The sequence below is a fragment of the Pseudoliparis swirei genome, chromosome 17, assembly GCF_029220125.1.
Source record: "Pseudoliparis swirei isolate HS2019 ecotype Mariana Trench chromosome 17, NWPU_hadal_v1, whole genome shotgun sequence".
Classification (NCBI taxonomy): domain Eukaryota; kingdom Metazoa; phylum Chordata; class Actinopteri; order Perciformes; family Liparidae; genus Pseudoliparis; species Pseudoliparis swirei.
The window spans coordinates 18,970,413-18,981,361 of record NC_079404.1 but is presented as its reverse complement, the minus strand read 5'-3'; the positions used below and the strand labels follow the sequence as shown (position 1 = coordinate 18,981,361).

General features: G+C 43.1%; 1 protein-coding gene across 2 annotated transcripts in view; it reads left to right on the top strand.

The window, feature by feature from the left end:
- The first annotated feature begins 60 nt into the window (after positions 1-60).
- The window catches only part of LOC130206870 (protein FAM13A-like), an 18,946-nt gene continuing 8,057 nt past the window's right edge, over positions 61-10,949 (top strand). For both annotated transcript variants that reach the window (XM_056435099.1, XM_056435098.1), the window contains exons 1-9: positions 61-467; positions 798-999; positions 1,147-1,356; positions 2,634-2,814; positions 5,384-5,552; positions 6,198-6,319; positions 9,126-9,338; positions 10,170-10,278; positions 10,632-10,729. In XM_056435099.1, the coding sequence (XP_056291074.1) occupies positions 177-467; positions 798-999; positions 1,147-1,356; positions 2,634-2,814; positions 5,384-5,552; positions 6,198-6,319; positions 9,126-9,338; positions 10,170-10,278; positions 10,632-10,729 (1,595 nt within the window). In that variant the 5' untranslated portion in view covers positions 61-176. The remainder of the gene's footprint in view (positions 468-797; positions 1,000-1,146; positions 1,357-2,633; positions 2,815-5,383; positions 5,553-6,197; positions 6,320-9,125; positions 9,339-10,169; positions 10,279-10,631; positions 10,730-10,949) is intronic.

The window sequence follows — 10,949 nt, the reverse complement described above, 5'->3', positions numbered from 1 at the left end:
GGTCATTAACGGTGAATATACCGTTGCGTTGCGGCCGTGTGTGTGTGAGCCGCAAACCGGCGCACGCGCACTGTTGACAAAACTCCCATGAAGACTGGAAAAATAAAAGAAACATCTCGACCCTGTTCTCTTCCTTTTTAGCTCCTCTAACACGAAAGCTGTCAAGCTGCTCAACAATGTCTGATGCTTGTTCCTTCTCCTGGCAACCTCCTCCGCACGAGCCACCATGGTTACAAACAGTGTGTCACGTGACCTGCAACATAAACACTCCACGGTGGACGCTCGCCCTCCTCGGAGCCCAAACGGTGGGATGTGAGGGCCATGGCGGTCATTATTCGTCGCGCGTCGGACTTTCTGAGAGTGGCTCGTCGTGTCGAGGAGGCGAAACTACTTCAACAGTTCAACAAATACTGGAGAGTTTTCCCGTGAGCCGAATAATGGGAGCAAGCGCTTCATTGTCGCTCTGTGTAAGTTCTCTTCTATTCCGTTCCTCGGGGTTCGTGTGGGCCGGTTCATGTTCGGTGTGAGAGTCAGAGCACCGCGATCCCACTTTAATCGTCACGGTTGTTGTGGCTCTGTTCGCAGCATGTTGTGCATGAGTGTATTTATTTTTCTTAATAAAGGAAATATGCCATTGTTTCCTCACTTCTTGCTAATCAACTCACGATTTCACATCAAAACATGGATTCAGTCACTTCTAAATCTCATATGTGTTCTTGAAATGGAGGAGGGGGTTTGGGATTAATTACTTTTTTTTTTGCACGAGTCAGCGGAATTGTCCTCTTCTTTCCCTGCAGAGTGACCCGTCCTCAGTGAGAATCCTGAAGCCAGGTGCTAAGGTTAGCCCAGAATCAAATATTCCCACCCTGGTTTCAGAGCCTGAACTATCCGCCAGGTGTGTGTTTGGTGTTAACTTTGAAACACTAAGAGAGCAAGGGCAGATGGTTCGTGGAATACCCTTCGTGCTCAGAGACATGGTGGAGTTCCTCGATAAGAATGGTATTTGAAGCTCTTCTTTCATTCCCTTACTTCTCTCTATCTTTATCTTGCTCTCTCAATGCAAACAACAATTATCAAACATGACGTGTGTGTGTGTGTGTGTGTGTGTGTGTGTACTGATTGATTCTTTTGGTTTTCTTCTGACAGGAATGCACCACAGAGGTCTGTTCCGCCTGTGTGGGTCGGTGGTCCGGACCAGGAAGCTGAGGCAGAGATGGGACCGTGGAGAACTGGTGGATTTGGAGCACGAGGGAGACGTCTCCACTGTGGCCTCGCTCCTCAAACTCTTCCTTCGGGAACTGCCCATCCCAATAGTTCCAGAACCCCGGCGCAAACAGCTGGCTCTGAGCCTCACAGGTACTAACCGTGTTCGACTGGCATTATTGGGTTAATTCAAGAATACAACTAGAACAGGCACTCGGTAGAGCGCATAGCTTCGCATATCACAAGATTGGGCATTGAATTATGACCATTTTGGCATTAGTTGCATGCCAATTGGATAGAAATTGACCGCACTATGGTAAAAAGAAGATTTTGACCTTTTCATGACCTTGACCTTTGACCTGATCGATCCCAAAATCCAATCAAATGGTCCCCGGATAATAACCAATCATCCCACCAAATTTCATGCGATTCGGTTTACTACTTTTTGAGTTATGCAAATAACACGCACACATACAAATAAATAAATACACGGCGATCAAAACATAACCTTCCGCATTTTCAATACGAAGGTAATAATCACATGCAGCTTGATAGTCTCTGATCTTCTATTACTTGGTTAATTGTAGGTGTGATTACATAAATGCTGTTATTGTTCTTTTCTGTACTGCTGTACCTCGTAATAACAGCGGGCGTTGCAGACACACCTGTCCGTGCTCTTTGAAATTAATCAATAATAATGAAGTTGTAGACACAAAAACTCTATTGTTATCTATGTTATGGTTTCAAATGTTCTAAATTTAAATATCTCTAAGCTATGGCTGGGGTCAAATGATTGAAACCAGTTTGGGAACTTGTGGGATGGATGTTATTCTTGTAAGAAAGTGGCAGTGTCTGTATTTCCTTCTTAAGAAGTTAGTTTGAAGTAGAAGTGTGAACACACAAGTTAAAGGGTCGACAGCATATTGTACATCCTTGAGATTAAATTAATCTCAATCACCTTCTGTGCTCAATGTTTTCTCCTTGAAGTAAAGTAGCAGTAGACTTCAAGCCAGACTTAATGTAATGATTATGCTCTGAGTAACAAATTGATTATTTACTCGGAAAATTGCAACAACTATTAATAAATGTCCATCTCAAATTACTCATTTTAGTTTTGAGTATTGTTAAGTATTGTTTATTTTATGTTTGTATGATAATTGTTCATACTTTTTACATACATACATAACAATTGGTCTCTGCATTTAACCCATCCGTAGCAATTTAGGAGTGCGCTGCTGTGTGGGTGGTTCTCTTTTATTAGGCTCCTTATATTCTTCATTTGTATGCACTGTAAGGCATAAAAGAGTGTGTTGACATATGTCATATGAGTCTGAGGCTGATTGTATATGGTGTATTCATAGATACCAAAGATTATTGATTTGAAGTGCATTTTAATAAATGCTGTTTTTAATGTTTTTGCTCATTTTTAGGATATGCCGATGAGGCCGAGGTGAACCAGTCTCTGAGAGAAGTCCTTTGCCATCTCCCTGATGAAAACATCATTATTTTGTCTTATATCATCCACTTCCTATCTAGAGTGGCTGCTCACAGCCAATCAAATCACATGCCTGTGAAAAGTCTGGCAACCATCTTCGGGCCTTGTATATTTCAGTAAGTTGCTGTTGTTGATGCCACATTTAAATCCACTCCAGAACAGTCCTGGGACACTAGATTCCCGCCATCAAATCCGCACAGCCTGGGTGGACTTAACTCACATTACGCTTCAGACAGTTGGTATCCTTGTGTTTTACGACAGTAAAGCTCGTCTTTGTCACATCCAGATGTAAAACAAACAAACTACAAAAGCAAACATTTTCCACGGCTACACCACTATGTCGGGGTGGAGTCGGATGTGTCCAGGAAATGGGTGTGGATGTAGCTGATAGCACGGAGGATGGCACACGAGAAGACATGCCGATATAACAAGAGGTCATCGGGATACTGATGGTTGCTCCTCCCCTCCTGTTTACAGAACGCAGCTATCACTGTAAACAAGCGCAATCCCTCGGCAGTCCCACTTATTATTAGTCGTGTATTGTTGCAGTTATTGCCACTGAGGAAAGGATGTGTTCTATTCAATCAACAACCTTTCAGCTCTTCCCCCATCCCTTCATCTCCCGCAGTCTCATCTATGCCAGCCTTGTTTCCCCCGAAAGCGAACGGCATGCCGGTGGAATGCGTTGTTAGTCACGCTGTTTAGTTCTCCATATGAGGGGGAAATGTCAGATAAACATGAGGATAATTAGATTCCTTTCACACTATACATTGTTTAAAACCTTCTTAATAACCATGGAATAATGATATTTTATATAATTCAATTAATTTAGTCTAGGCCAAAATAACAGATTACAAACTTTTTTCAGAGGACTTTTTTTAATGAAGTACATCACCTAAAAACAGCCTTCTTTATGAAGAGTTAATACGTTGTAAATAATAGTTTTTATTGATTATCCTTCAATCATTTATTAAAGATTTAGCATAAATCAGTTACAAAGAACACATTTGGCTTTGAAAAATCCGTTTTTGTTTGTTCACGCAGTATTTTATGTTGGTACTCATCAAGTCTGCAGTTAGAAATGTCGATACTCATAAAGGGTCCAGATCGTCTGAAGCCATGTTCTCAATATAATTGGTCAAACCACTCCAAGAGATCCTCCCACAACCTTCTTAAGGTAACGTATTCAGAGCTGGAAAAGATTCAACTCGACGAGTAAGTCGTAAGTAAAAGTACCAACATGTAAAATAATCATTACAAGTAGAAGTTATTCAAATAAAAGTCAAAGTGCTACACAAAATTACACCTGTGGCTGATATGATACATAACATTATTAACGCCAATGCATTGACATGTAAGGAACACAGTCACAGTGGCTGAGGTTAGTTAGGTGGTTCCTAACCTGGGGGCCGGGGCCCTCCACAGGGTCACACCCTTTAATGGGACAGTAAAGAAGAAGAACAAATAAAATACACACTATACATTGTTAATGTGGTAAATGACTATTCTAGGTGGAAACGTCTGGTTTCTAATGATGATATAGCGAGGGGAGGAAGAGCTGGTTAGGGGGTGTGGTGTTGACAGCAAAGGTCCAGGGTGGTTTTAGGTTGCTGTAGCTGCAGGAAGTTGAAGAATGTACTCTTCTTTCTGGTTATAAAAGTTGTGGAACCATATCAGAGGAAAAGGGGAATGGTATAATGATTTCAATTAACCCTCCTGTTACCTTAGGGTCAATTTGACCCGATTCAATGTTTAACGTCGGTGTTCTTTCGGGTCAATTTGACCCCAGGCTGTTTTTCACTGTGTCAAACGTATAAGAAATATCAACTTTTTTATATATTTAAAGGGCTATTTAGGTAGTCAACAAACAAACATAAAGTACCTCACACTTAAACTTGGAAAACAATATTAATTCTAATAATTTTCTGGAGGTTTTAATTGCTGGGGTCAAATTGACCCCAAGGGTAAAATATGTCAGTAAATATAAAGGTAACAGGAGGGTTAAACATTGAATGGGGTCAAATTGACCCGAAGGTAACAGGAGGGTTAAAGAATGAATGAGAAATACAAACAATGTCCACTTGCACAAAGCAACTTTTTTTCCCAAAATGTTTTTTAAGCTCCATTTAGGTACATGTAATCCATATGACCGTTGCTGCTATTCGAGTTGACCCGCCCGCAAAGGAAACACTTTTAATTTTCAAATTTTTCACTTTCTCTCCCCTGTAGTTTATGCTAAGCTGACCTTGACCGACCACGTTTATATCGTAGCCTTACTAAACACCACAGTGGACGACATCAACCACAACATGGTTCATTTCAAACAAACAGCTGCTGCAGGGTAATAAACATGTGACGACTATTTTGGTCCGAGGTGGGGCTTACCTCCGTGTTTAGAATGCTTAAGTCAAATGTACCAGGAGCGGGTCACATCTCACAATGTGGAAGTTGCGATTTTCAAAGTGAAGCCGTTCAAGCTTTTAGTCAGCGGCACATCTTTTTTTATTCACTCGATTTTGATTCACCGAAAAGCAGTCTGACCGCTTCATCTTCGTGCACGTCTGTATATGCACCCTTCCACTAGATGGAACCATTTTCCATCATATTGACACTTAAAAGAGTACCATTTTGAACGTTGCTAAATGTGACATTGTGTTGTTGTTGTTCCCTCTCCTCGTGGTGCAGTGTTCCCTCAGGAGCCCGGATGCTGGAGGAGCAGTATGTGAGTAATGCCCTGCTGCTCCATCTTCTGAGGCATCAGAAGGTTCTCTTTCCAATCCACGCCGATGACGCAGAGGCCTCCTCGATCACCTCCTCACCCCCACCTACTCTATCTGCTCTTTCGCACTTTGAGGTAATCCATGTGTTTTTTTCTCTCCTCCCTTTTGATGATTGTTCCATCAATGATCGCTTTTCATGGTCCGTATTTTTGTATGAAAAGTTTGACATTTTAATTATATTCTGTCTTAAAATGTTTGTTCTTGCCTGTCGTAACATTATTTATAAATATTGTGTGTATGCGGTTGCGGGGTGTGGTGATATAACACACCTGTACACTAGAAGTGTGATTGCTGCATCAGTGGACTGCAGGCAGGCAGTCGCTGTTTAACCCTCTGTTGTCATCACCATCAGACCCTGGTGCTACTGCAGTAGCCACAGTAGCTACTGATGAAGCTTATCCACGTATCTGGTGACTGGTTGTGTTAAATTACTAATTACATTACTTGGTACTAGCAATATATTCAGCTGGGAAACACCGATAAAAATCGCATATAAATGTAAATAAATTCGTGCTCTTAATAAATAGTCAAAGGCATTACTGTCCTGTGATTTGATGACCGGTATCAACATAAAAACAAACTTCAATTACATTTTCTGTGGTATTGAAATCTGTAACGTAATTTCTGTATATTGTTAATGCGCAAAGACAAAGCAAAAAAAGCTTTGAGGTTTTGTTATGGCGTGTGTGCATGTGATTACTTTGTTGTGTCCTTGGTAGGTCCGATCCAGCAGCTGTCACTCGGAGCAGAGTGGTGTGGAAATGTTGGCGGGAGAGACGACTCCCAGCTCAGCCACCAGCGCTCTGAACCAAACAACATGGATGCATTCGCAACTCAACAGGTATCTGTAACCTTGTAACTGCACTCCACAGACAGACAGACGTCTCTAAATGGTCATGTGGTATGAATTCACACAAGCCTCTCCCTTATAAATCTTGTCTTCTGGGAATATTTGGACCTGCATTTCCGTCTGTATTCAGCATTTCTAGCTGAGATGTCATCCACAGCTATTTAAGGACAACCACTCCTTGTCACTCATGTTCATGAAAGTCATAAAAGATGTCAAACTGTGTTGCAAATCTCCCCACAGAAACCATGACACCCAGTATCTTAAGTCAACAGGCAAAATAACTGTTGTTTGTCCAGCTGATTTCTGATTGCACATTAAAAATTAAAAAAGCACCACAGCTGCTTGAAGGAACAGATAAATGGGACAATTTCAAATCGGCGCCCCAGTGAGAATCTTCATACTAGCTGCCATCTGCTTGTGGGGAACTTTTTTTTTTCTTCCACTCAGCTTCTGTGCTCTTTTCTATTTTAAAAATTGTGAATGTGGGTTGCCACAAGGCTGCAGCCATCAAAGTGCATTTATATACAGCCTCCCACCTGCAAGATGAACCTCACCCTGTTTCTCAACACCAGACACTAAGCCATTGTCTCCATGTCGTCCTGATTCTAAAGGCTTAAAACACACCTGCTGAGTGCCAAGCTTCAAGTAGACGCTGTCCCGCGTGGGTCTTTTGTGTTCTCACCACGTGCGTTTTCTTTTCCTTTTCTTTTTTGCACTCGCAGGGCAAACAAATTCCCACAGCTTCCCACTCTCATCCGTTTCAGCAGGCATAAGGATCTGCATCATCAACTGTCTATCTGTCTAGATCCGATTATGTCTGAAATCTAAGGCACACCGCTTTTCCTCTTTTTCGTTTTGTCCGTGTTTGAATATGTATTTTGCTCTTATTCTTCGTGACAAGTGCAGCAGCACAGGATTCAGACGCATCTCGCACGTTTCCCATGGTTCCTTTGTAAAAAAAAAAAGAAGAAGAGGCTGCTCTTAGGTTGAAACTGGCATTTAAACACATATAAATGGGCTCTTTTACCGGTTATGTTCTTGTATACATGTCAGACAGGGATGTGTCACTCCTCCAGAAAGGCCAAGCACTTGCATGCTGTTCTGTCTGGTTCTGTCTGGACCTCTGCGCCTCCCACTAACGTCACAGTCCATATTGATTCTAGTGTAATTATACCCACAAAGGGTTTAATCCTAAGAAATAGGACAGAAGGGTTTCTCTTGCATGGAAGCAATACAATGTATTCCTAAAATTATAGATTTTCAGTTCAAGTCTGGATATGTAGGTCAAGAAGCATGTTTCATAATCGGGTTTGTTGGTCGATACTCATGAAGAATATTCCCCTTCGTTGTCAGATCACCGTTTAAACTGCCGTGTTTGAGTGTGATTGTATCCGTCTGTACTGCACTTATTTGTCCATTAGTGTGAGCTGTCTTCGACCTATGTTATACTGGAACGCTAACTGTTGATCCCAAATGGTGCTGCGCTATGAGAGTTTATATTTGGCTCTGTGAGTGTGTGCGCTTGTTTGTGCGTGCGCCGGTGGTTGAATGGGCTGCGTGAGCTCTCTGCCTCCGGGTGCAACTTGACCATCGAGCGCTCCTCATATGTGCTCTCTCGTCTTTACGTCTTTAGCTTTTTCTGTCCCTCCGTAGTAGCAAGCTGTTCAGTCTGGACCGCTGCTTTGAGTGGAGACGTTTTACGGCGGTTTAAGGAGGTGTTCTTGTCTCGTCTGCGTGAGCGTCAGCGGCGAGGGCCGTGCGTCTGCAGTCCTCCTCAAGGTGGCCTGTCGTTCCTTTTAGAGCAGTCCATGATGCCATCGCCTGTTCTTGTAACAGTTTAGCTCCACGCCTTCCTTTTTGTAATAATTGTTTTCATCCTGTCACACCATCTCGTCAATCCAACTCCCCTCACCTGCCTCTGATCACCTCGTTAGTCCCTCATTCCCTTCACCTGGTCCTCACGCCCTTCTCACCTGCAGCCCATCCCCTCATTAGTCCCTCACTATTTAGCTCCCTCACTTCCACTTGTCCTCTGCCAGTTTGTCTTGTGTTTTTGTGCCAAGTTCTCCAGCGTTATTAGAGTATATTCCTGACCTGCCTGTTCTGACCCTGCCTGCCTGCCCTGACCTCTGATTCTCTGCCCCGCCCCTTTTTGGACTTGTTTGCTTCTTCGACTGATCTCCCGGTTTTGACCCAGCCTGTTTCCAACCAAAGACAGTCATCTTTGTTACTCCTGTCTGAGTCGTGCTTTTGGGTCCACTCTAATAGCGCCGTGACAGTTCTTAGCTTGCTGTTATGGACCCATAAAGAAGACATCTGTGGTTTGTGTCTTGGCTTATTCTTCGACAACGTTAGTTTCTTGCCGCTGCTGTACTGACCCGCCTGCTGCAGGTCACAGCTCTGGGGTCAGACGCCACTTTAGGCAAGTACGCCACCTTTGGGCTGTTTTGGGTTCAGGTCTTAAAGCTCCAAAGGGCTTCGTGACTCATGTCATGGTGTAGCATTAGCATGACCTGCGTGGTGTCACCTGGTGTGGAGGCCAGCAGTTTTCTCAGGGAATAAAATGGCGTTAAAATGTGTTGTTAGATTGTACATATATTGCATTCCTGCTAACATAACATTGATCTATCTTTGTTTTATTCTAATGCCATTTTCTAAATATCTGATCAATAATCTACAGGTTTGGTTGGAATTTGTGTTCTTTCTTTCGAGCGCAATCACTTCCTTGTCTCCTCACCTCCTCCTGTGTGTGCGCTCCTCTGTCTGTCTCACTCTCTCTTCCTGTGTCTCTCCCTAGCCCTGACCCACCGGAGCGGGGTCGTGAATCCGCCTCTGACGTCAGCGCTGACATTCAGAGTCTGAGTCCAGACCGAGAGGCTCGGGAGGAGAGCGGCGACGGCACCGAGGCAGGTTGTGAGCTCTCCGGCTCCACTGACCCAGAGCAACGCTCACTCCAGAGCATCCCCCCCCAAAGCCTCGGGGGAGAGCTCCCGGAGTGTACCGCACGAGGGTGAGCGCTTCTTCCTGCTCGTCGCTCCTTTTCTTCACACACAGGTGATGAATCATTTCACAAGGTGACAGCTGTTCACATAATTCTGAGGAGATAAGACTCTCGTGCCCCGTTGCTTCCTTCTCAAGACGCAAACGTACAATACATTTGACATTAATACAACAATTAGGATGTGTGTAGCCCCTCTACATTTTATTTATCATATAAGGATGTTCTGAAACTGGGCACTTCGCAAATGATGGAAAACAGGCTTCCGGACGCGCAAATTAAGTTTTCAACATTTAATGGCAGGAAGTGTAAAACAAACATTCAGGGCCTCACGATCGCGGTCTTCATCGGTGCCGGCTCCTCTCGGGGTCCATCGGAAGAGAGCACTCTCTCTTATCCACAAAGTCTTAGACTCAAAATCAGCCAATCCTCACACTCAAAGGTGAGTCCAGCCTTTAATACCAAGTGATTGGGTCAAAGTCCCGCTAGAACAATGGAGGGGTCGAATGTCACTGAACCCCGGGTCAAAACGTCACTTCCGGTCAAGTCACTAAACAAGTATTTTCACAATAAAAGTCCCGTCTATTATTGTAAGTCACTTCACGGAGTTTAACCGGCTTCGTCAATCTATAATACTAACATACAGTCACTCTCATGCAACATACATTAATTCTTGCCATTTACATTTGCATAGAGTAAACATTACCCCTATGCTTCATAATACATTAATAACAATATCAATATTCTCCCTAATATTTCCTATAATAATATCTTTCTATATGTATTAATTTAACGCATAAAACCTCAGCACATGTTATCAAAATAAACTATTACAATCAACAGGATCTTTGCGCAGTACAAGATGCCACCGTTCACCTCCCCCTCAATGGAGACGGAGGAGGAAGAGAACAGGAGGACACCTTCCTCACCCGTTGAAGACAACTGTTCAACGGTGTGCATTGTAGTTTCTTTTCTTCCAAGTTTGTCTTTCTTTCTTCTTTCTTTCTCTCCCTTTCCCAGGCCCATTCCATTTAGCTCCATCTTTTCACACTCGACATCTCCCGCTGTGAATATCATTGAGCGACAACTGTTTTTAGGATGATACACGTTTATATTTAAACTAGACATCTAAAGATGTGCTACATTAAATAAGTGAAACAGCACAGTCACCTTGCCGCCTCTGCACATGCTGCTCAATATATGATGTTGAGCATGTAGTGTTGAATTATGAAAGCACAATAATGCTTTTAATGTGGAAAATCGTTCAGCTCAGCGTGTGATTGGAACTGAATTGTTTCTCTTCAGGCTTCCGCAGATGCTGGACAGAAATCGTCAGATTCCGACTGCTGCAAAGCGAATGAATCACGGAACAACAACCAAACACCGACTCGGCACAAGGAGAGGTGAGAGGAACATTTCTCCACAAAGACATTGATTTGCATATCCAGTTTTCCTCCTTTGTTTCTGCGGTGTCCTGGTTTTCAGAAGCAACCATTTGTTCATTGGGCTTGACGGATAACGTGGAATACAAATTCTTCATTTTCTCCAATCAGCTATTATAATAAAAAATAAACAAATCAAAGAGAACTAGAATGGGCACTCGGTAGAACGCATCCCTTCGCA